The sequence below is a fragment of the Cuculus canorus genome, chromosome 27 (genome assembly GCF_017976375.1).
Source record: "Cuculus canorus isolate bCucCan1 chromosome 27, bCucCan1.pri, whole genome shotgun sequence".
In the NCBI taxonomy this organism is placed as follows: Eukaryota; Metazoa; Chordata; class Aves; order Cuculiformes; family Cuculidae; genus Cuculus; species Cuculus canorus.
The window spans coordinates 5,016,962-5,041,357 of record NC_071427.1 but is presented as its reverse complement, the minus strand read 5'-3'; the positions used below and the strand labels follow the sequence as shown (position 1 = coordinate 5,041,357).

The window sequence follows — 24,396 nt, the reverse complement described above, 5'->3', positions numbered from 1 at the left end:
GAATGCAGAGTCACATTGTACAGGCAAATACTCGAAGAACAGTCATCAGAAAGTGATTTGTCAACCAGTTACAGTTTTAATATAAAAACGTTTAGTCCAGTTGTAAGCGTAATTGTTCAAATGAAAATGAGTAGTGAAACAAAATCTTGAACAAGATGATTTAATGTGTTTCAATATCGAGCTTGTTGGGGACAAACACAGTAACCTGACTCAGGATTACACACCCGCACTTCCCGCTGCCTCAGTGGCTGTCTGGTTATTGCCTACGGCTCTCCGGATACCCGTCCTCTCCGAGGCAGCTCCTCCTGTGCTCCGACAGCAGCTGCACCCAGGGAGATTTAGTCAAATTTTTTCTAACAGTATAAACTGCGTACACAGACACCGATATGTGGTCTACACGGATGTAGTGGGCACAAGGACTTAAACATCTTTTCAAGCCTGTGGGAGAGTCAAGGACTGCCAGCACAGCAGTGCGGAGAACCTGGAACGCAGTGTTCCACCATGTTTGCAGACACATAGATATTTAGATTTTGATGGTTTAAATTTAGCATGCCAGGAGGACTAAATTCAAACCAAAACATTCTAAAAATCGTTTAAAGAAAATACTGATAACCGTCAAAATTATTTCTGAAAAATCAAAATAACAAAAATATGTACAGCCATGCCAACCTCAGCTGCTCAGAAAAAAAAAAAATGAAATGGCATGTTAAAAAAAAGAACACCTTTCAGTAAAACATTGTGAACTGTTACCCATTCTGTCAGGATGTTCTAACAACAGCTGCTCACCAACAGGAAAGACTGAGGAAAAAAAAGGATCCCCCTTAGGGCAGCAAAGTTAAACAATTCTAGCAAAATATAGCAAAAAAGGGAAATATTCGCCCTAGGTTAACACAAAGGCAAGGTGGAAGAAGATGGCCACTGTATTTTGATCAGCCTCTTCATAAACCACAACCAGTTTTCAGGAAAAGGTTGGAGTTTATTACTATTATCTGGAAAAATAATAATAAACACTCCATCTTCCTATCAAATTTCACCACCTACAAAATTGTTTTAATCTTTTCTTTTAAATAATTGTTGTAAGGTCTTATGCCTATCACTTATTACAGTTTTGGACTTGTTTTATGAATAGAAGTTAAAAAAGAAGCAAATACTTGTCAATTGGCTTAGGGTTTCCGTACCCTGCGGCATCCCTGAAAGCATCCAGTCTGCATCTTCACTAACCTGAAGGAGCCATCATCCTGCTTCCACAGAGACGTTCACATGGACATTTACTTCTGCAATCTCTTGTTCTCAGTTAACTTTAACAAACCCAGATTTTTGTTTCTAAACTCTTCACTTAAGTTGTTCTGTTAGATTAATTGGTTTGAAACCATGCAAAAAGAACAAACAGCATTGCTGGACTCCAGATAGTTTTAACTCGTATTCCATAAATGTTTATAAGTTAATGGAGCTTTGAATGAGATAAGGCACCCAGATGCCCGGAAACAAATAAATATCTTGGGCTACATACAACTAAGCGTTCAGCAGTCATTTAATCGCACAATCGTCTGCCTAATTTGTAGCAAAATGCTGCCAATGTCTTTAGAGACCCTAAAATATCAATATGAGAAATTCTGTGAATGTAACGGACAAGGCATTGACGAGACATTGTTCATTCTGTATTCCTGGCTCCTCAAGGTCACTGCTGTTCCTAACGTAAGTAGCACTTAGCAGCAAGATCAGCACGTTCTAAGAATGAAATAAATATTCACACAATCAATACTATGGTTCAAATGCTCAAACACATTATTGAAAACAGTAAATCTGCTATCTTTCTCCTGCCAATCCAAGACTGCAGAAACAAGACCCTTGGCAACAACATTCACAGCTCTCGGTACCACAGAAGCTTCTGCAAACCAATCCTAGGCCTGAAGTTTGGTCGCCTGTGGTGCCTGCGAGGTTTTACTGCGTTCGAAGCTGGTAGTCTGTAAAGGGAAGAAAAAGCCAAGAAACAGTTGTAGTCAGTTGTCTCACTAAAGGCAGCTCAGCAAACTGGGATGAAGCAATGTAAAATAAAACCAGATCATGGTGTAGAACAGCCATGAACACGGGTGCTACAGCGATTAAGGGGATTGCAGGCAGTCATGCTTCCAAGCCAGGGAAAAAAGTTAACAGCAAACCCAACAAAAAGCAAAGAAAAACCTTAAACACCACTGCTTTTACTTGCAAATGATCTTTTAGTAGGCAGCATCTTATACACCTTAAAGCCAGCAGGATGATTTGTGTGGGCAATTCCTCTTAAAATGTATATTCCAAAAATCTTCCCAAATCCCAGTTTAATCCCTCGAGCAGCACCGTGGAACTGCCCCACACAAAGACATCAAAACCAGGGACTGGACAAAGCAGCATTTCTTCAGCTAACACAGACCTAGCCCCTACGGCTTAATACTGAGGAACAGGAGCAAACTGGTTTGTGCGTTTCCATTTGTAGGCGTGTGCTGAGAAACACAGTAGGCAAGCTGGGGATCAGTCTAAGTTCTAGCGCTTTCTATTTACCTCCATTCTGGGTAATATAGCGAACCCACGGGAGAGCCTGGTAGCCACTCTTCTCAATGATCTTTAAGTAGCGAACCTGGACAGAAATATGAGTTAGGAAATGAAGTCTGTCCCCTCAGCTGAGCAGCACTTAGCCAGAAAGAAAGTTTTTTTGGGCCAAAAATACATTTCATGGTTACCATTGAACAGTAATCACTGAGAAGATAAGGAAAACTCGTGTGTTAAGAGTCCAGCACATTCACTCATCAGTATTTCTGTTTTCAAGCACTAACCTGGATTCCTGAAGTGGTGAAATACGGAATCTCAAACTTTACACTAATGGGAGGTTTTCCCTCCTTATCTTCAGCTTCAACGCTTGGCAGTCCAAAGTGAGCTCTCATCAGGTATTCCTTGCCACCCTACCCAAGAGAGAGAGGTCATTTTTTATCATGAAACAAAAAAAAAGCCTAAAGCTTGCAGTGATACAAGTGATTTTCTTCACGTCAAATTGCTGAACTCCACTGCTCATTTTGTCGCTTCTCTATGGCTTAGAAGGGAGCACTTGGTTTTACCGTAAAAATACTTTTTTAAAGATACAAATCAAATCAGGACCAGCCTGAGGCATGATTCGTTTTCTTCCAGCATCACACTCAAAAGGAAGAAAAGCAAGTGAGGTTCTTCCGGTGCTACTGCCCATTCCAATTAAACACTGATGGACAGCTGTACCGCTGCAGCCTGAGTGCCTGGAAGGGCTCGCGGCACCACCCAAGCAGCACAGTCTGATAAATCAAACCAGCTGCTGCTAAATCCAGGCCAAGGCACTGCACCACCCACAGACACCGCTCAAAAATCTGCGCTCTAACCTAGTTCTCAAAATTACCCCAGTTAAACAAAAATAGAGACACTACCTTCAGCATCGATTACAAGTTCCAAGCCTTCATCCATGGGAAAAGAGGAAGGGGCCAGTACTACTTGTCTGACATGCTTAGAATTTGCCTGAGGCAGAGTCTGAACGTTCATAAAATACTACCTGTAAGTAATTATTACGCTATTAAGCGGTAAGACTAAAAATAACACTTACTGGGAAAGATTTAATGGACCAGACAATTTCGCTGTTCTCTGGAACCCATTTGACACTTCCAACTGTGGTTTTAAACTTTGGCGAGTCTGCATCATTTGGAACTGGAATGTGAATCTCCACGTTGTTGGCAGTTGATCTACGCTTAAATTGACTTTTTGCCTAAAGAAGAGAAAAAAAAAAATGAGAAAAGCCTCTAAATATTCTGCAGGTGACTCCAGAGAGCTGTTACTCACAGCATCCCTCCACCGCGGTGCAGGCACCGAGACACAGCACTGCAATACAGAGGCTGCCCCTTACCCAGGAAGCTTTCAAAGTCCCACAGAAATACTAAATACTCACACAAACACGCATGCACTCCTGGTCCAGCTTAAAAATACATGAAAGAAAAGATTAAAAATAGCCATTATGATTTTAAAACTGCTGACCTTGATCATGTACTCGATGCGGCTGTGGGAATGCTTTTCGATCACAGACTCGATCCAGATCAGTGGTTTTACCTAACAGGAAAAAACACAGCTACAGCTTTGACACCATCGTGAAAACGCTGCTTCCCCACAAAGCTCCACTCAACACGTGAACCCCAGAGAGAGCATAAAATCCCCAGTGTTCAAAATTACAAACAGGCTGTGTTTTAAGAAAAAACAATTACACAAATGAGGAAGCACTGATAGGCCAACAACCAGGTGTTATGGGAATTACAGGCTTGTGTCTCAGGCTCATCCCTAATAACAAACACCTGCATGCCAAAATACTTAATAATTTAACACAACCCCCACAATCATTCCAGTTCAAACTTCTGCCTTTAAAATAGAAAACAAATGCTAAACTTTTCATTTATCATCTCCTGCTATAGCTGCACATCACGGACCTTTTCCTTTCGGAAAGGAAAAATTCTATATGGAGAACCATCCCTACCACTGTGGCCAACACGCTCTCATAACATTACATGATGTAAACCCTGCTGCTGTCAAGCGCAATGAATTGCCACACTGACATTTCATCACGCAGTTTGCTTAAAAAGCGGTCATCACAGGAACAGTATTTCAGGAACAGTTTCATGAATAGCTGAAAAGAGAGACTCACTGCAAAATTATTTCTAACCTCTCTCTTACTTCCTCCAAAAAGAACGAGCACAAATTTTTGCTGTTAATAGTTGACTTGAAAACTACTGTGCTGCCCATACTTCAAGAAAACAACACTAAGGGAAAGCCACCAGCAATTCTGTCTACAATCTCAAGCCTTATCACATAAAAAAGCAGGGACTCAGACTTACGTGGGTATTAAGACGATACGACATGAGTTCAAACTCTCCGTCAGGTGGAATGAAAGAAATTGTCCTGTCGTTTTCAAAGCGAGAGAGACGGACGCACTGGTGAAACTTTACATCTTCCAGTTCTACCGATTTACTTTTGCCACCTGGGAGAAAACAGACATTTCAAGGTGCTACACAAATCCCATCTGAAATGTCATCGCTGCCAGTACCCAGCAGAGTTGCTGCCTGCTGACATTCCTCCCTTTGAGCTGGTGCCTTCTCTGGCTTGCTCTAGGTTTGTAGCACTAGAGAAGTCTCAGTGAAACACAGATGAGGAAACCGTAATGGTTATTGTGCGTTACCAGGGGATTCCACCTCTGCTTGGTATCATCACCCAAGACCCAAAGTGGCTTGCCACGCTGTCAAAGGGAGCGTTTCCTTTCAAGCATCCTAGACCCCATGATTTCAGATAATGTCTTTCCCAATAGCAGAGATATCCTCAAAATACTCACGGCCTGTATTATCAAAGAGAACTTTGTCATTTAAACCAAGGCGCAGCTCTGGCATTCCCGAGAGGAAGACTCGCATTTTAATGGACCCAACTATCTCACTCCGTAATACGTTTCCATTGGCACTGACCTGAAAAACAAGCAAAGACAAAGGTAAGATTGCTCTGATGCGATGTGTCCTGACAATAAACAATACTCCCACCCCATTTCCCCATCCCATATTTTCTTGGATGTCTTTCTCCTAAGAAATTAATCCAGTAGAGTAGAATTGGGTCAGGGAGATGATGGGCACAAGAGGAAAGACGTCAGAAATTCGCAACACATCCACATTAAGTATCATTTGTCTACTGGATGTGAACTTGCAGGCACTCAGTCTTAGCGACCGATGTTGTTTGGAGCATCCCAGAACACTGGCCACAGTCAATCTGACTTTTTGTTGTCCCCTTGCAGGTGTCATAGAATCACTAGGTTGGAAAAGACCTCTTAGATCATCGAGACCAACCATTCCTGTCAGGCCATAGTCCCTTTTCACCACTTCCTACTTCAACTCTTGTTCACAGTTAACATATGAGGTACCCACCAAAAGGTTAACAGACTCTATAACATCCAAGAACACTTCGTTTTTCCTGTATTTTATCCCTTCTGACCTCCATGAAACAGCATTTGTAACAGTGGCAGGCGGACGTGGAGCTCCAGTTTCAAGTTTATGACCTTCCTGAGTGATGTACCTTTACAGCACGATTGGTGTGAAAGAAAAGACGATTAATTGTTTTGATAGCTAGACCAAGCCACAACAGTTGTTTGTATACAGAAGAACGCTCAAAACTTCCCAAGGCATTCGTCACCGTAAGCGACGCAGACAGATACTTACTCTTGTAAAATTTTACTGTCAGTGGTTTGTGGATAACCAAAATCCATGAGCTCATCTAACAACTCATAAATAATAACAAAATTATCCCTAATGCTCTCTTCTTCCAGCTCCTTGAAATATTCAGAAAAAACCTGAAACACAGGAGGGAGGGGAAGGAGGAGGAGGACGTTAACCGAGGAAGCGCACTGCGTTCAGAATGTGTTCTTGTATCTAAAATAAAGATTTTTATAAAGCCTCGAACCAAACCCCGTGATCCACAACCAGCATTCTGTCCAGAAGATTCACGTCTGGACACCCACCTCAATTAGAAGAGAGCTGGAGAGTCCCAGAAGCAGCTCTAACTACTATGAAAAAGGTTTATTCTGGATATTTTTCATGCCAGATACAGAAGAACCAAACATGGAATCTCTACAAACACCACTACTCATGCATTGAATTCACCATTTTCCTCTGTGCTTTCAGCTCTTGTGCAACTGCTTACAACACTGTCACATCCTTTGCCTACTCAGCTACAAAATACCAATCCCATTGTTAGTGAGTCTACAAAATAACCAATTTTCAAGTAAAAACGCTATTACCAGAGAGTTTTTTAGAGATGCTAAAACTCCATGCAGTTCTACTCAGAACAGATTTACAGGGAACTGAGAAGGAGGAGTTTCTTTCTGAAACATCACACTCACCTGGACTACTTTATACAAAAAGGAAAACACCAGCGACACACAAGCGTTCTTCTTAGATGTTGCAACAACTGATAAAAGATATTCAGGAATGTGCATTTAGAGTCACCATCGCAAAGAATGTTTATTACGTGCACTTTTTAAAGCCTGTAGGCAACCAGAGTTGGCTAAAAGGCCTAAGAGTTAATTAATTAACAGTACCCCTAGCCTCATGAGATACAAAGATTATATTCAGGGAATAATTTGTTACAGTAAAATTAACGCAAATGCTTTTCTGTGCCCTGTGCTGCTGGTGCACATAAAGCATAAACCGCCCTTATTTAACGAGTCTTCTCACACCGCTGCCCCCATCCCCTGGGTTGCATCTGGAGGCAAACAACAAGAACAGTACAGCAGCAGGGGGCAGATCAGCGCGTGTGAGCTATGGGCAGAAAAAAGGATACGATACAGGTTGTTATATTTAATCCACATAAAACGAACTCCTCCATGTGCTAGAATAGGAGAGAGCGTCCCCTCCTCTTCCTTTTCCATAAGGATTGGCATAAAATGCTCCACTTCTGACATGTCCACATCTCCGCGGTAATTCCGACAGATGAGAACCTATAAAGAAAGAAACAGATCCTTTAGGTTTTTCCTCTTTCGTGAGACAATGTTACCACGCGAGATCAATGCACAAAGCATTTGGAAGGCCTGTTCAAGTAACTTTAAGAGAAGCCCCCAGCTTGGCTCCAGGCTCTACACAGACTATAAATGCAAACCACAATGGTAAAACGCTTTGACGATGAGAATTCAAGCCCTCCACTTCCACCGCAAAGCCACACACTAATATTTTTCGGAGTTATTCTTCACGCACTACTGCACGCGCCCTAATGATGCCTTGAAGCCACCCTTCTGGGACAAACCACCCTCAATTACGGCAGAGGTTAATTACCCCGGATGGGATGCGCCGGGCCCTTCAGGCACGGCTACTCTCAGCGCCTGTAACCGTGAAGGGGACAAAGGCCAGGACGCCCCACCGAAGCTCGGCCCCGCAGCCCCGAAAGACCGGGGACGGCGGCCCCGAGAGACCGTGTACGGCAGCCCCGAGGCCCGCCCGAGCCCTCCCAGCGCGGGGTGGCCCCGCAGAGCCCGCGGCGGCCCAGGCCTCACCTTTCCCTTCAGGTCCAGCACGTAAACGGCGCTGGCAGACATCGCCACGGCCCGCGCGCAGCCGCTTCCGCTTCCGGCGCCGGCACTTCCGGCAGGAGGGGCGGAACAAGATCCGGCGGCTGCGCGGAGGGATAGGCGCAAGGATCTGCCACGGCAAGAGACGAACACCTGCACTGGCCGAGCAACACTGTTAAATAGTCCCTGGATGGTTTTTTCCCCCCCTCCTCGCGCACCGCGAGCGCGATGGGTGCGGGACAAGGGGCTGCAGCCACGGGGGAAGTTTGGGAGGGGTGAGGTGGGAGCCTCAACAGCCGCTGGGGACAATATTGGGGTTAAGAACAGCATTGGGCTTAAAAATCAACGTTGGGGTTCAGAGGAATGTCAGGATTTAAACTTTGAGACGCACAGTATCTTGCAAAAGGAGTGAAAACTGTAACCGCAGGCAAAGCGCTTCAAAAACTGCACACACAAACTTTGTCAGTGCACCACCCCGATTTTATCGGCAAGTCAGCACCAAAAAAATGATGAAAGCTGTGCTTTAATCAGAAGTTAGACCAAAGGTACAAGTTACAACCGCCCCCGCCTCCAGAGACAACTCTAGCTAGAAAGAGATTGTACAATTCTTCCAACTTGCAAGAGAAATTCATGCCACTGAGACTGTCATATTCTTCCAATAAGAACAATCAGTATTAAACAATTAAAGGAATGCATTCCAGCTGTCTCTCAGCAACTGATTTTGGCCTTAATCTCTTAAAATAAATAGCCTTTCGCACCTCAGAGCTTGTCAGCCAAGAAGACTTTGCTGAATATTTGGGTTTTGAAAAATAAAACAATAAGATGGCAGGAAGTCATAAACGTTCAGAAAATATATTAAATATTCGGTATGGAGAATACACCGATTTACAGGGCAACCCTGTTCAGTACAAACAAAACAACTCCTGATCCAAAGGCTTGTAAAACAGTCCGTTCACTTTGTCCAGCTGACTTTGGGAATGTCGTAATGCTCCGTCAGAGTATCCAAGTGCCGGTTGAAGTCCTAAAGCAGAGAAAGAGAAAGAAAACATTGAACGTTTGGTGCCGACATCGCCATAGTTGAACCACAAGACCCTTTGTCTCCTTGCTTTGTTGCTTCCCAAAGGCAGAACAGCTCCTCCAGCCCAAGGAGCAGATAAATCCACACCAGCTCGAGAAAATGGGGATAATTCTGCTTACCTCCACTCTTTGCTTATGAGTTTTGGACGCCTTCTTCAGGATCCGCTCCATTTGCTGTGGGGACACACAAGAGGCCAGTCACTTCCCGCACTAGTAGCCCCTTAGAGGCTGCACTAAGAGGTGGTCTGGGGTTAACCCCCCACCCCGAGCCCCCAGTCCTACCCGCTTCTCCTGCATCTTCTCGTAGGCCACCTGTGCCGGCGTCCGCTTGTCCAGGCCGCGTTTCTTCTCCTCCTCCTGCTTCTTGCTGCTCACGATCTGCTCCAGCACCTGAGCCTTGTCCTTCGCCTTCTTCTTCTTCCTGCAGACAAAGAGTAGTCAGTGCCCAGCTCGTAGTGTCCCCGGACCCCTGTCCTCCCTGCCCTGGACCCCCTTCCCGGTGCTCCTCGCACCCTCTCCTCCCTGCCTGCCCTCCTCGGTCTCCACTCCTCACCTCCTGCCAGCCCCGTGCCCCGGTCCCTCTCCTCCCGGCCTTGGCCTCCCTCTCCGTTCCCCCCCGTCCCCGTTCCTCATCCCTTGCCGGCCCCAGGCCCTTCCCGGTGCCGCCGGTCCCCTCTCTTCCCCGCTTGCCACCCTGATCGCTTCCCGGGTGCCCCTTAGTTTCCCCCCGATCCCCACTCCTCACCGTCTGCCGACCCGGTCTCCCTCCTCCCGGTGCCCCGGTCTCCGTTCCTCACCCTTTGCCGCCCTCAGGCCCTCCCCTCCTCCTGGCCCCGGCCGCCCTCCCCGGTGCCCCTCCGTTCCCGCTCCTCCCCGCCTCCCGGTGCCCCCTCACGTCCCGCCGTCCCCCTGCTCCCCCCGGTGCCCTCTCCTCACCGCTTGCCAGCGCCCAGGCCCGCCCCGCCGCCCTTGAGCCGCAGCGGACCCCGCTGCACTGCCTCATAATCCGCCATGGCGGCCGCGGGGCGGGGCCAGTGGCTAGTGGGCGGGGGCCACGTGATCAAGGAGGCGGAGCCAGATGTCCAGCGTGGCGGAGCCATGTGATCACAGGGGCGGGGCCAGACAATGAGCGAGGCTAGAAAAACGGGGCGGGGTAAATGTGCATGTGGGCGGAGCCAGTGAAATTAGTGGGCGGGGCCAGGACACGGTGGGGGCGGAGTCAGGGGTGCGCGGGGCGGGGTTCTAATACCTGAGGTGGTGGAAGGGGTTCTAAGGTCTCCTCAGAGCCTTCTCCTCTCCAGGCTGAACAACCCCAACTCTCTCAGCCTGTCCTCATACAGGAGGTTCTCCAGCCTTCGGATCATCTTTGTAGCCTCCTCTGGACCCATTCCAACAGCTCCATCTCCTCCTTATGCTGAGGATTCCAGAACTGGACCCAATCCTCCAGCTGAGGTCTCCCCAGAGAGGAGCAGAGGGGCAGAATCCCCTCCCTCCCTGCTGGCCACGTTGCTCTGGGTGCAGCCCAGGACACGGTTGGTTTCTGGGCTGTGAGCGCATGTTGTGGCTCCTGTGGGGCTTCTCCTCCCCAACACCCCAAGTCCTCCTCCTCAGGGCTGCTCTCCATCCCATCATCCCCTGTCATGTACTGAAAATGGGGATTGCCCCAACCCAGGGGTAGGACCTTGCCCTTGGCCCTGTTGACCCTCTTGAGGTTCTCCCAGCCCCACTTCTCCAGCCTATCCGGGTCCCTCTGGATGACATCCCATCCTTCTGGTGTGGCAACTGCACCACTCAGCTCGTGTGTCACCAATAAAGGGAGTGAGGAAACTTTGTGATACTGCCTCCCGCCCAAAGTACCGTCAGCATTAGTGTGCAATGTGTGTTAGAGGGAAAGGGGAGAAAGAAAAGATGAAGGGGCTACCATCACCATTATAAACTTCCAGCATTTGGTGTTAATTCTTAAAGAAATTGCTGCGTTCAAGAAATAACTGCATTACTAACACAGTTCAGGTGACTCACCACATCTGAATGAATGAAAAGTCCAACCCATGCAGTCCCCGTGCTCCCTCCGAGACTCAAGCAGGTAGCTGTCAGTTTGGTTAAATACTGGAATGTGAGCCTGTTGTGCACACGGGACAGGTGAGCGATGCTGGATACGAGCCTCAAGGAGCCAGACTGAAGATTTGGTGAAAAGCTCCTGTTACGATACTTTGCAGCCTATAGAACAGAGAAGCCGGTTACCTGATCCCTGCTACACCCGAACCTCATTGTTAGAGCTTTTAATAGCTGAATATCCAGGTCTCCTATAAAAGTGCCTCTAAGTAAAGAACGATGGGACAAGAACCAGCAGTCGGAGCTAGAGATGGGTAATAAGCAAACCATTTTCACTCCAGAGCAACTGGATGCATATCAGGTACAAACCAAACTAAATAGCTGTTTGGACAAGCTGTTGAATAATGGCAAAGATCTTATAAAGACAATCTGCTTTAAAAATTATTAAGTAGGAGTGCTAAATTACAATGAAGACTTCAGTAGCAGTTTTATTCTTACATGAATAAGAACGATTATAAAATAATAATTATATGCCAAGAAGACTGAGCTTTGATGCTTGGCCAGATATATTAAAATATAATTTCATTTAAGTCCCTGTACAGGAAAAGCTGGACCCAATGCATGCTGAAAACTGTCATTACATGTTATCTCTTTTCTTATTTCATAGGATTGCACATTCTTTACAAGGAAAGAGATTCTGAGGTGAGTCCTGTATGTGCATTTTGTGGTTAAAGGACAGAGATTGCTGTAAGACAGGTCACATACAGGGTAAGGCATTTTAAAACAGATTTACACAAATTTAAAGTCACGCCTTCGGACAATCTGAGCATTTTTGTTGCTTTTTAATGTACAAACCCTATGTTATCTACCCTAAACTATATCATCTCTAAGGATGATCTTTTGTTAGAACTAGATGATCTTTAAGGTCCCTTCCAACCCAAACTAGTCTATGTTTCTAAACTGAGCCAGAATTCTAAGTTTTATATTAAGGTACCAGTGTCTCTGTCAGAAAGAAATGTAACAAGCTATATTTTCATGCATACTTTGCCAGTGACATCCATGTTCCCCTTACCTTGTTTCAAAGGGTACTGTTATTCCTTCGGACACTGCCTGTTTTATGGAAACCTTGATGATTGTGTCAAACCTTATTCACATTTTTTTCATGTCATGTTGTCACATAAATAATTGAACTGATCCTCTAAGGTACTTTTTTTCCCAAAGCCAGCTTTGGGGTTCTGTTCACGGGGACTACGTAAATTCATTGAACACCTCAACTTGTTTTTCTTTCATAAAACACCCCTTGTTCTGTTTCTGCAGCTCCCAAGATATCATCACACCTTTATTGCTAATTCCTCTGAAGGACAGAGCACAAGTGACAGTTTTGTGCAGAGCCTGTCCCTCTTGAGAACCTTGATCTCTCTGCGTGAATTCTATACAGGATAAAATAGGAACGGTTCAGTAATAATTGAAACCTAAATCTGTCTGCCTTTCCACGTAGCACACAGAGGCCAGAACTATAACCATGTCATGAATAAGATATTTATTATTGATAAGGACCCCTTTTCAAATTCTGTCCTATTGTTTTGTTGATAACAGCTGTGAATGGGATCCTTAGTCTGGCACAGGGACAGAAGCAAATGGCATGCTGAAAAAGTGGTGAATACAGTCACATTGTTACGCACATTTTCTTTCTCTTGAACCTCAGTTCTATGGAAAAACAGGAAAATACTAAGGGTGGACAAAAACATGGCAGAGTTGGTGCCAGATCTCTCCCTTCCTGCCCACAGCTTTAGGCACTCAGGGTTCTATTCTGACATGGAAACCAAATCTTTCATGCTCCAGTTGAAGTCCATTATTTTTTTGTCACATTAATTGTGGACATGGAAAACAGATCCATTTCACCTCGCCACCTTCCCTGTGCTTGGAAACAGATCAGGTGGGCCTTCAGGTCTTGTGCCTCATTAGAAGTATAATACACAAATCGTAACTGCACTGGTGCCTGAACACTATTGCGGATGATGCCAAAGTAAAACTAAAACTGTGGAAAAGCAATCTCATCTCAGAGACAGGTATGGAGGGTTTAGTTGCCTGACCCCACAATTCCCTAAGCATGAGGCTTTGTGTTTTCACCAGTTAAACCATGTTGCTCTTTTTAATGCTGTGTCATAGAATCATAGACCAGTTTGGGTTGGAAGGGACCTTAAAGATCATCCAGTTCCAACCCTCGTGCCATGGGCAGGGACACCTCCCACTGGATCAGGTGCCCAAGGCCCATCCAACCTGGCCTGTAACCCCTCCAGGGATGGGGCAACCACAGCTTCCCTGGGCAACCTGTTCCAGGGCCTCCCCACTCTCAGAGTGAAGAAATTCCTCCTTATGTCCAGTCTAACTCTGCCCCTCTCCAGTTTGTACCCGTTCCCCCTCATCCTGTCACCACAAGCCTTTGGGAACAGCCCCTCCTCGGCTTTCCTGGAGCCCCTTCAGGCACTGGAAGCTGCTCTAAGGTCTCCTCTGAGCCTTCTCTTCTCCAGGCTGAACAACCCCAACTCTCTCAGCCTTCCACCGACAGCTACAGAGCATGCTGAATGTTATTTATCGACGGAGATCATCAGTCTGGTAAAGGATGCAAAGTGTGAGGAATGATATGGAAAAGAGAAATGCATTGCTCTCAGAGATCTAAATGACTCGTTCCCTGAATAAGCCTTTCTTTCTCTTGCAGGCTGTTTTACAGATACCGAGATCTCGCCCCACAGCTAGTTCCGCTCGACTATACGGATAAACCAGACGTGACGCTTCCCTATGAACTCATTGGCAGCATGCCAGAGCTGAAGGTACAGAGCTAGGGACAAAACCAGAATCAAGTGACACGTTTCAGATTAATCTACTCTTTTTAAATAATTCATCCAGTACTAATTATTGGAAGGCTGAAATACAAATACATTTTGGCTCTTGAAGTCAAAAGCATTTCTGGATATTTGTAGTGACTCCCTGAAAATGCCCTGAACTCCACAAAGGTTAAAGGCAGCTGCAGCTGTGCCTGCATCTGATACAGCATTAGACAAGAGCAGAAGAGCAGAAAGGGGAGTTTTACCCAAAAAGAGGTTACAACAAAAATAATCTCGCTCCAATTGTGTCTTATCTGCACCGAAATAAATGCTAGTGGAGATGACCTCCCCTTGCCTCTGTCTCCTGTTTCCCAGGACAATCCATTCCGCCAGCGGATTGCAGAGGTTTTCTCAGAGGACGGAGATGGCAACATGACTTTAGATGATTTTTTGGACATGTTTTCAGTACTGAGTGAAATGGCTCCCAGAGACTTGAAAGCTTATTACGCTTTTAAAATCTATGGTGAGTGAGACATGCACAAAGAGAAAACTTTGTGTAGGGATGCAAAATATTCATTTTTTTTCTCATAAACATTGAAGAAATACTTCTGTCTTAGGGTCTGCTTGGAAAAGTGCAGCACACGAGATCTGGCTGCCCATAAATCTACAGGGTGGTTTGGGCAGGGGCAGGTGGGTGCAGGGAACACAACTCCTTATGCTTTTCTCCCAGGACAAATGTAAAGTTGTTTGGTTATTTTCTTATGGTACCATTTTCAGTTACTTTCTTTATAATCAGCTAAAGCCAAACAATCTAGCAAACAAAATTGGGATTTTTTTTGGTGATTTAAGGGGTACATGATTCACCAGAGATGTTACAGAAGAGAACGTTCAAAAAATGAGCCCCTGCTCTTCCTTCCACATTACCTCATTTCTTGCATTTAGTTCAGTCGTGCTGATTTGCTACCAGGATTTCGTTATAGCTGGACCTCGTTTAGCCATTAAACTACTTAGAATTGTTACCGGTATGTACGAGAAGAAAATATGCCAGTATCTTTATTTTGTTATTGTATTTTATGCAAGCAAATACAGAGAACTTCACTTCTGATTTAAAAGTTCTACTTATATAAATACATTATGGCCTGGGAACCAAACCCTTCCCATTAGGTCTTAGCAGTCAACCATGTAAAATGCTGACTTTTGTCACTTGGAGTTAATTTTGTTTCCTTTGGCAGATTTCAACAATGATGATTACATATGCAAATCAGATCTAGAGAAAACTGTTAACAAATTAACCCGAAATGAACTTACCCCGGAAGAAGTAAGCCTTGTTTGTGATAAGGTGATTTACGAAGCTGATGTGGACAACGATGGCAAACTGTCTTTGGAAGACTTTCAGCATATGATAGTACGAGCTCCAGATTTCCTCAGGTAATATTTGCTTTTGATTTCTAATCCCAAGTTGCTCTGGGTGTTTTTCTCAGAGGTCTCTGAGGTGTTTTATCTCTCTCCAGCCACTACAGATCACCACTCTCCCCTGTTTCTAGAGGTGCCCACCACAACAACTGGGAAAAGAGATGCCTTGAAAATGTGGAGGCTTCTTGACTTGCTTTTTACACCTCCACTGCACTTTCAACACGACAAAAAGTCCTCGTAACTTAAAAAGTTAATATTAGCACTTGGGCTCCACTGATAATATATGAGATTAGCTCACACAATACATAACACAATCTTCACGTGGTTTCTGATGCAATTTACCCTTCTTTGCAAGTGCTTTGCAAAATGGTTTCCCATTTATTGTACAGTCTTAGGAATAATTGTAGTAAATCCCTTTGAATAGTGATACTTAAGTGATCATCGCTTCCTTTTTTTTAATAGCACATTTCACATTCGAATCTGAATTGAGTGAAAGACAGACAGAAGCGCTTCTTGAACCTTCAACAACTGTTACTTCAGCTAAGATTACTGTCCATGAGAGAAAAACGAGGAGCGCAAAGAGGACAATTTCTGGTAACTGAACCAGTTGGAGAGCTCTTATCTCTACCTCTTTAAAAAGACCAATTAATTGAGATTTCCCTGTAATTTAAGAAAATGTCTGTTCCCCCTCCCAGCTCAAGGCCTCAACAGTGATACGGGAAACATTTTTTTAAAGTTCAGATACCACCAGGCAGAGAAGGAACTTGTATCAAATTAGAGTCTAAAAGAATTCCTAAGAAAATGCCTCATCCTGTACCCTTCTTGAAAATGGTTTCAAAAACATCAGCGTTAATCAAACTGTGTAAGCAACCCCTCTGACCAGCTTTCACGGTCTAAACGGTGGCCCAGGGAATCCGTTTGCTGAAGTGTTCCCCCAGTGTGTCACAGAAGCCATGTCACGTTTCAGGAGACTAAGGGGAGAGTGCTCTGTTTCAGAATTCATCATGGAAGTCGGCACACTACAGGACAGAAGAGCCCACCCCGGGCTCGTCCCTCACTGCCAGAAATACCCTTTTCCACACAAGAATCTATACACACAAATGATGAACAGGATTGACAAACAAAGTTTATAAAATTCTCTTTTCATAAGAAGTTTATTTCTGCAGTGCTCAGGGTCCTGTACAACAGTAAAAACATACAGACTGTAATAAATCAGTTTTGTTCTTAATACAAATATGAAAATCCATGAGAAGTGTCTAAGAAAGCAGTTGTCATGTGGGAAGGGTGGCAGCCAAAAGTGGTCATTCTAAAAATACAATTTACAGTTGTTTTTAAAAATATTTGGATGCATTAAGTTCCCTTCCAAACGAAGCCGCAAGTCCCAGCTCACGCTCAACATAGAGCATATGATTCCCACAGCAGGGCCGGGGAGACCAGGAACAGAACAGAACTCCATGGTCAGAGAGATGAGCCACAGTGAGGCAGCCTGAGATAACCGGACTGCACATCACCATTAATGACCAAACAGATCTGTATTTAATTGATGAATGAAGACACATGCTAGTCACCATTCCTTCCCAATCCCTATGCACTTCTACTACAAATGGAGACCGCTGTCCATGCAGCTGTTTTTCCATTCCTCTCCAGCACAACCCCAAGCCGTTTCAAGTCCAAGAGCACAAGAAATCCCAGTAGCTTTTGAGCACGGTCTTCAGCCAATGACATCATCACTACCACAACAAACCCCTTAACAATTGTCAGCGAGATGATGAGCATCTCACATGAAAGTGGAAACCAAATAATTTCCAGCAGCAGCAGAGAGACTTGGAATAATCCATAGGATTTATAAATCTGAGGCTGAAAGTCTGATGCTGGCCTAAGGCTCTGCTGTCAAGGAACATTGAATGTGCCCATCAGCACCAACCAAGACAACGCAAGTGCTACAACAGCGGCTCCATTTATTGACAGACGAGCTACTGCTGGGTCTGCACCTGAAAGGTAAAGACCTGAAATACTGCAACCAGCCTCAGAACTAAGGGCAGCCATAGAGTTCAGTGAGACTCACTAAAGCAAGGGAATTTGAGAACATGCTCTAAAATGGGTTTGTGTCTCTACAAACCAAGTGTTAATTGATTACCTCACATTTTAGTGGCATCAGACACCGAGGATGTGCAGTAAACACACAGTTTTTCATATCTACCTAAATTTCTACCTAAATTACAGATTTTCTATCCAATTTCAGATGTTTCCCTCCTTAAAGAAAGCTTACATCCAAATACCTCCCTGAATGGATGTACATAGTACTTCTTTTCATCGTTGTGTTTTCTATAACATTCATACTTCAAAACAAGAGTAATTTAATTACGTGATGGAAACATCCATTACACATTGTACGTATGCAAGATTTGACGTCTGTATTTAGTGACAAAGCCAAGCATACATAGAACTGCACTGTCCTTAACCTCTTCCTGCCTTACACGTGCATTTCAGGTTTCCTATTGCCAACACTGATGTTGTGTCTTGTAGAGTCTGCAGGCCCTACATGTACAGTAACTGCACAAAACTTCCTGAGAGCAGGCAATAATGTAGCTGTTCACTGACAATAAATAATCATTCTGTAAGGGGAAACGGTACTACAAACTAGGTACTAAACATTTGTAACAACCAGCACGAGCTAAACCAACAAGTGTTGACGTACAAACAGTTGGCTCTGAATGCAAAAGAGTCACTTAAGATTTAGGAAGTGCGGAGTTTGAAAAACACAATTCCACCCTTCAAGTTTTATCCACTTGTGAATGAATACAACGCCAGATGAGTTACGGGTTTAGGTGCAGTGAGGAGGCAATATGCAGGGGTGTGGTGGGCAGCCTGCGATATCAAGTCAGACCAGCCACTTATTTTTCCAGTCACTTTGAAAAACAAGTCTGGCTGCACAGTTTTAAGACAATCACATTTACTACTGAGCTGTTAAACAGATCTGCTTTGTGCAGGAAAACAGCATTTGGACCATGCCTTCATCACCTTCCCAGTTCTGCCTCGGTAATTTCTTGACGCATAGGAGAAAGCTTTTAAAAGCCTCCTCATCTCAAGACAGAAGCATTGCGTGTCCAACCTATTGCTCTGTGTGAACAATGCTCTGAAGTGTGTACTGACTAAAGTGCATACTGACAAGAAAGCTCTTCTATAGCTCAACACAATTTTATCCTACAAATCCACTACGGAGCATGTTCACTGAGTCCTCACGCTAAAAAAGCCACAATAAAAAAACCTATCATAAGGTTCTGGTTAGAGGAAAACTTTACGTATGATTTTAATCACAAACAGAGCTCACTGTAATCTGCTAGCTATTAAAAGAAAAGGTTGTTAACATAGAAAATGCGTTTTTATAAACCAGTAACTTATACAGTAACATTTCCTTTCCCATTTTAGAAAAGCAGGCAATGTTCCTGGTGAGCCTGAGTGCACGCTGCACACCTGTAAAGTTTAATTCCGAATCTGATCCACCTTTAACTCTAGTAGCACTTGCGAGTCCTACTGTGAGGCCAGAACGTAACACCCCAAACTTGAAGAAAACAAAACTGGTGAGTAAGTCCATTAACTTTAAAATCAGCTTTAATTTTACCCTTGAGTGCAGTTGTCGGTGTAAACAAAGCATGTTAACAATTCCAGTGAGTTGCAGGACACAGCTGATATGTTCACTTGAATTAAATATCCCATAATTCCCATCACTTGACAGCAGACTGAAGGAGATGGCTCTTACTGGCTCCCTTCGTCAGTCTAACGAAGAGTCAGGCTCCAACCTCTGGACTGAAAGCCATCAGCTCCCCAGGAGCTTTGCTTGGCTGTTCCATTTATCCATTGGAATGTCAGAGACTGTTTGTAGGAATAAATACACAGAGTATTCCCACTGAGGACTAAACATCAGTTGCATCGAAACACACTGTCAACAGGTTTGGTGCTGCTTGAAATCTGCAACCATGGATGCAGAGCAGCAAGATAAATCTCGGTTTGAAGAATTTGTTTCAGAAAGTGTTCAGATGTGCAACATTTATTTGCATATGTGAGCACGTGTGCATAAGAACACACAACTGGAAGCAGTGCAATACATCTTCTCGTCACAATTTATAGCTCGTTACTACACCATGACAGATCGGAGCCGTTCTCAACCGGAGATGGAAAAGCTGCCCCCTGTGATGGTACAAACTGCGTAAGTGCCCCTGCCTGACCCACGGCCTCTCTCTAAAAGCAGCCACCAGATCACTGGCAATGGAACTCACTGTAGCCACCAACTCCCAGCAAATGCGTCTGAACATCTGGAGTACTTAGTTCAGCACGGTCAAGTCTAACAGGGATAAAGTAACTCCTGATGGCAACGATCTGTTCTATTTACAGCACACTTTGGTTTTTTAAAAAAATAGAGATTCTTTCAAGGAGGATTTGCTTTTTAAACTTCAATTGTACTTGTGGATTGTCTACAATAACGCAACTGAATCAGTAACAGGCGGATAAAGGATTTTCTCTGTAGTAGCAAGGGGTGGAGATGCAGAAAGCTTCCTCCTACCTTCTGAGAAGGTACGGGCACGCACTGCTTACCTAAGTGCATTTGACGTGTTGACGCGGTCGCTCTCTATGCATCTACAGCCGTGGATGCGCACACGTATCAGGTACATGTGCCTGTACTTTATTAACATTGGCATCTCAGTTCTCATTTTGATCATAACTTAAATCTTTCTAATTTGGATACATTACAACTACAAACAAAGAGATTGACGCCTGTCAGCGAAGGTGCTAACCCACAGTCATGTTTGATCTGTATCCCCTCTGCTAGGCAACACGTATGCCCAGTGGCAATCTGACAAAAATAAACTTGTTTCATCTCCAAAATTGAAGAGTCAGACAATTACCAAAATAAATTTCTATTCAGATGGTCACAGAGTGACACAGTGTGTGGAGAACGCTAAGTCCACAAGCAGAGAACTCTCACTCACAACAGGCACCGTCCAGTTCAGCTGAGTGGGCGCTCAGGTTAAGGCCGTGTCCCTCACAGAAGAACACATCGGAAAAAGCTGCTTTTCTTTTGCTGGTCTGGTGTGATTTTGACTCCCTGGTTGCTGCCTTGTGGGCTATTGCCTTCCTGAAGATGCAAAGAACATTCCATTACTTATTTATCCCCAACAGCTCCTAGCATCCATACTGCATCTACCCATCCTGGCGAGCCCAGCCTGCCATACGCAGAAGCCATTACTAAAATCAACAGGAGTCATCACTCCTTTTTCTCAGCCTCCCATCAGCCACCACGAGAAGCCAGAACGCTGCATCTGCCACTTCTGGCTTCGACTAACATGCACCCTGCCCGTTCTTCCTTCTATAAACCAGAGACAGCCGAGGCTAAAAACAAATTGGAACACTCAAGCAAGGCCTGGAATATCCCGGCTCTACCAGCACATGTTGAGCCACGCGGAGGTGGATGAAGGAATGTTAGCTTTGTTTCGTAGGGAACAAACCGGCACTGATGCGTGTTCAGTTGTTGCACAGAGAGAACCAAATCATTTCTCAGGCTGCTTTTGCAAAAGTTATCATAAAACTCATTAGTTCTTTGCCTATTTTAAAACCTACTGGTTTAAAGACCACCCGGCAGTATGAAGGGGGCCTCCTTTTGGTTTAATTCACATGGTTCCACTTTCAGGCTGCAAAAGCGAGGAATAGCATTAAACTGCTTTACCACTCATTCAATCTCCAATAAAACGAACAGAAGAGAATTTTAATTAGAACACTTCAACCATTGCAGGCAATTCCTGAAATGCTGAGACAATTGTTGATAAGCCAAGGTCAGAGCACAGCTTGACAAAACTAAACATAAATTTCTATAACCCCGGTACATCTCCTGTGAAAGTGAGCACAAAATAGCTTCTATGCTGTGAAACAGTGATGGCTATTTCGGTTTTTATCCTGATTAAATACAGTGTGGACAAAGTAAAAGTCACTCACCAACTTCTTGTCCATTTTTGCTTTGATATCTCTTGCGAGAGTGAAAAACGCCTGTGAAGAAGAACAGTGAAGGGTTAGAATGTGGTTTATTAAGCATCTAACATTTTTGTTTAGCAGTAAGCTGCCTTCCCAAGTTTCTACATCTACTGAACTCCTCGGGAACGCCAAGGTTTCAGGTTGTGCCCACCTCCAGGATCTAAAGCACCTTTTCTAACTCCATTACCTCCTTCCTGAGCCTGACTCCCAACGGCACACGCCACCTGCAGCAGGCGTAGCTGGAGTTTAGAGAGTGGTGATCATGTTAATGAATGCAACGACACAGCCGGACTTTTCAGCGCGCTGCTCTAATGCAGTTTCCTCTAACACCCTTGTGTTATGGTCTAAAACCCAAGTTAAATTTAAATAAATTAGCATAACACTTGTTAGACTGTGGCTATTGGAATGCATGGCTATGCCTTACTAGCCCACCTGAAGCAGAGGTAAAAATGGAGTTCTGCCTCCAGCCACGATGAGCAAATGTTCTTATCGCTTGCTTGTTTGCGCAAACAGGACAATAAACACACGTGAAGGGCGAGGTACTTACATTCTCTATGTTTATATTTGCTTTTGCACTGGTCTCCATAAATTTAATTCCAAAACTCGCAGCAAGCTGAACAAAAGCAGGGTTCATGTTAGTCGGATCATTGTGGAAACAGCTCTAAACACAAGCAACTGCACAGGATCTGCCCCTCCCAGCGCGATCCGGGGCAGCCTGGGGATTCACTCCAGCGGAACAACTTGGAAAAATGAGGAGCTAACTCACTCCTGTGAGCTTCTGTTTTTACCAGGCTTTGGTCTGCTGTCCCACACTCTGCATACATTCTAACCTGCTCCTCTGTCCTTTCTTCCTTGCACAGGTACCTTGTCCTGCACGCAGACATCCCCTCTCCTGACTACGCAGCACCCAAAGCCAGCAAGGACAATCCTGTCTACCTTGTGCCAGGGCTTCCTGAATGTCAAACTCCAGCACGCTTTTTCTTCCTAAGAGCAACCCCAGCTGCTGCTCCGTGCCCCACACACCCCGACCAGGAACTGACAAGAACCCTTAATGGACTCATCTTTTCATCAGTGGGAAATGGATCACAGCTGCAGCTCAGGAAACACCAGGTAGTTCCACCCAGGCAAACCACCGAGGGACCAAGGCAGCACACAGACAACAAGGACACAGCTGTTATACTCCAGGAAGTCCAAGTTGGAATACAGCAAAGCAATGGCACTCACCTTCTCCCCCTGCTCTCTAGAAACTTGGCGCTTGTCGTTTGCATCACATTTGTTCCCAAGGATCATTTTTTCAACATCAGGAGAGGCGTGCTGAGACACAAACAGAGCAGGGACAGACTTTGGCCAGGGCATTTTGAGACAAACATTGTCCAGAACTGGACACAATACTCCAGATTCAAACGAAATCGAACACTTTTAAGCAATTAACTGCTTCTTGAGGAAGCAACAGCATCTTCAGTATTTGGTAAGTAAACAACACAAATTACCTCCTCGATATTCCTGACCCAATTCCGAATGTTTTCAAACGACTTTTCATTGGTGATGTCATAGACCAACATGATGCCCTGAAGAAGAAGGAGGGGACATGGAGTGTCTCAGCTGGCACTGAGTTTGGCAGAGTTAGAATTATAGAATCATGGATTAGTTTAGGGTGGAAGGGACCTTAAAGATCACCAAGTTCCACCCGCTGCCATGGGCAGGGACACCTCCCACTGGCTCAGGCTGCCCACGGCCCATCCAACCTGGCCTGGAACCCCTCCAGGGATGGGGCAGCCACAGCTTCCCTGGGCAACCTGGGCCAGGGCCTCACCACTCTCAGAGTAAAGAAATTCCTCCTTCTGTCCAGTCTAAATCTGCCCCTCTCCAGTTTACACCCATTGCCCCTCATCCTGTCACCACAAGCCTTTGGGAACAGCCCCTCCTCAGCTTTCCTGGAGCCCCTTCAGGCACTGGAAGATGCTCTAAGGTCTCCTCGGAGCCTTCTCCTCTCCAGGCTGAACAACCCCAACTCTCTCAGCCTGTCCTCGTACAGGAGGTTCTCCAGCCCTTGGATCATCTTTGTAGCCTCCTCTGGACCCGTTCCAACAGCTCCATCTCTTTCTTATGTTGAGGATTCCAGAACTGGACCCAACCCTCCAGCTGAGGTCTCCCCAGAGAGGAGCAGAGGGGCAGAATCCCCTCCCTCCCTGCTGGCCACGCTGCTCTGGATGCAGCCCAGGACACGGTTGGTTTCTGGGCTGTGAGCGCACATTGTGGCTCCTGTGGGGCTTCTCCTCCGCAGCACCCCGAGTCCTTCCCCGCACGCTGCTCTCCATCCCATCATCCCCCATCCTGTACTGCCGTTACAGCCAAAGACGCGGCATACGCAGCGCCTCTCAGGGCCGGGTTCTAAGCAGGCCCGGCTCCCGCAGGGCCCTCCCGGTCCCCGCGCTCCTACCATGGCTCCCCGGTAGTAGGCGGTGGTGATGGTCCGGAACCGCTCCTGCCCGGCCGTGTCCCTGCAAGAGAGAAGCGGAGCTCACGCACCGCCCCGCGGCGCCTCCGATACCCCCCGGATCGGCTCCCGCGGCCCCTCACCAGATCTGCAGTTTAATTCTTTTCCCGTCCAGTTCGATCGTCCGGATTTTGAAATCGATCCCTGCAAACGAGAGGCCGCGCGTTTACCGGGGGGGAGGAGAGGGGGGGGGTCCCCGGGCTCCTCCCGCCCCGCCACTTCCCCGCACCGATCGTCGAGATGAAAGTGGCGTTGAAGGCGTCCTCGGAGAAGCGGAACAGCGCGCAGGTCTTCCCCACGCCCGAGTCGCCGATCAGCAGCAGCTTGAACAGGTAGTCGTAGGTCTTCGCCATGATCGCCGGCCCCGCCCCCCCCACGCGCCGCTTCCGGCCCCCCTGGTGACGTCACGGCGGGCCCGTGACGTCACGCGAGCAAAGACA

At 45.7% G+C, this 24,396-nt stretch overlaps 4 protein-coding genes across 4 annotated transcripts in view; 1 reads left to right on the top strand and 3 right to left on the bottom strand.

The window, feature by feature from the left end:
* CIB3 (calcium and integrin binding family member 3) overlaps positions 1-16,414 on the top strand; it is a gene marked incomplete at its 5' end in the record, with an annotated part of 53,067 nt that extends 36,653 nt beyond the window's left edge. The window contains 5 exons of the mRNA XM_054049883.1: positions 11,865-11,899; positions 13,917-14,028; positions 14,398-14,545; positions 15,255-15,450; positions 15,898-16,414. Of these exons, the coding sequence (XP_053905858.1) occupies positions 11,865-11,899; positions 13,917-14,028; positions 14,398-14,545; positions 15,255-15,450; positions 15,898-15,919 (513 nt within the window). The remainder of the gene's footprint in view (positions 1-11,864; positions 11,900-13,916; positions 14,029-14,397; positions 14,546-15,254; positions 15,451-15,897) is intronic.
* On the bottom strand, positions 733-8,181 carry AP1M1 (adaptor related protein complex 1 subunit mu 1). Its single transcript, XM_054049877.1, has 12 exons — positions 8,054-8,181; positions 7,348-7,504; positions 6,908-6,975; positions 6,228-6,358; positions 5,937-6,084; positions 5,360-5,486; positions 4,869-5,011; positions 4,021-4,092; positions 3,596-3,754; positions 2,808-2,933; positions 2,536-2,611; positions 733-1,964 (listed from the first exon to the last, which is right to left on the bottom strand). The coding sequence occupies exons 1-12, from the start codon at positions 8,093-8,095 to the stop codon at positions 1,942-1,944; spliced, it is 1,272 nt and encodes a 423-aa protein (XP_053905852.1). The 5' UTR covers positions 8,096-8,181; the 3' UTR covers positions 733-1,941.
* On the bottom strand, positions 8,576-10,232 carry FAM32A (family with sequence similarity 32 member A). The gene is made up of 4 exons (XM_054049882.1): positions 10,082-10,232; positions 9,428-9,566; positions 9,266-9,319; positions 8,576-9,089 (listed from the first exon to the last, which is right to left on the bottom strand). Exons 1-4 carry the CDS (start codon positions 10,156-10,158, stop codon positions 9,021-9,023), a joined length of 339 nt encoding a protein of 112 aa, XP_053905857.1. The 5' UTR covers positions 10,159-10,232; the 3' UTR covers positions 8,576-9,020.
* A 187-nt stretch (positions 16,415-16,601) lies between the features above and the next one.
* RAB8A (RAB8A, member RAS oncogene family) lies at positions 16,602-24,345 on the bottom strand. The gene is made up of 8 exons (XM_054049879.1): positions 24,186-24,345; positions 24,040-24,100; positions 23,900-23,960; positions 22,950-23,027; positions 22,684-22,773; positions 22,007-22,072; positions 21,424-21,474; positions 16,602-20,569 (listed from the first exon to the last, which is right to left on the bottom strand). Exons 1-8 carry the CDS (start codon positions 24,307-24,309, stop codon positions 20,477-20,479), a joined length of 624 nt encoding a protein of 207 aa, XP_053905854.1. The 5' UTR covers positions 24,310-24,345; the 3' UTR covers positions 16,602-20,476.
* Positions 24,346-24,396: the final 51 nt, after the last annotated feature.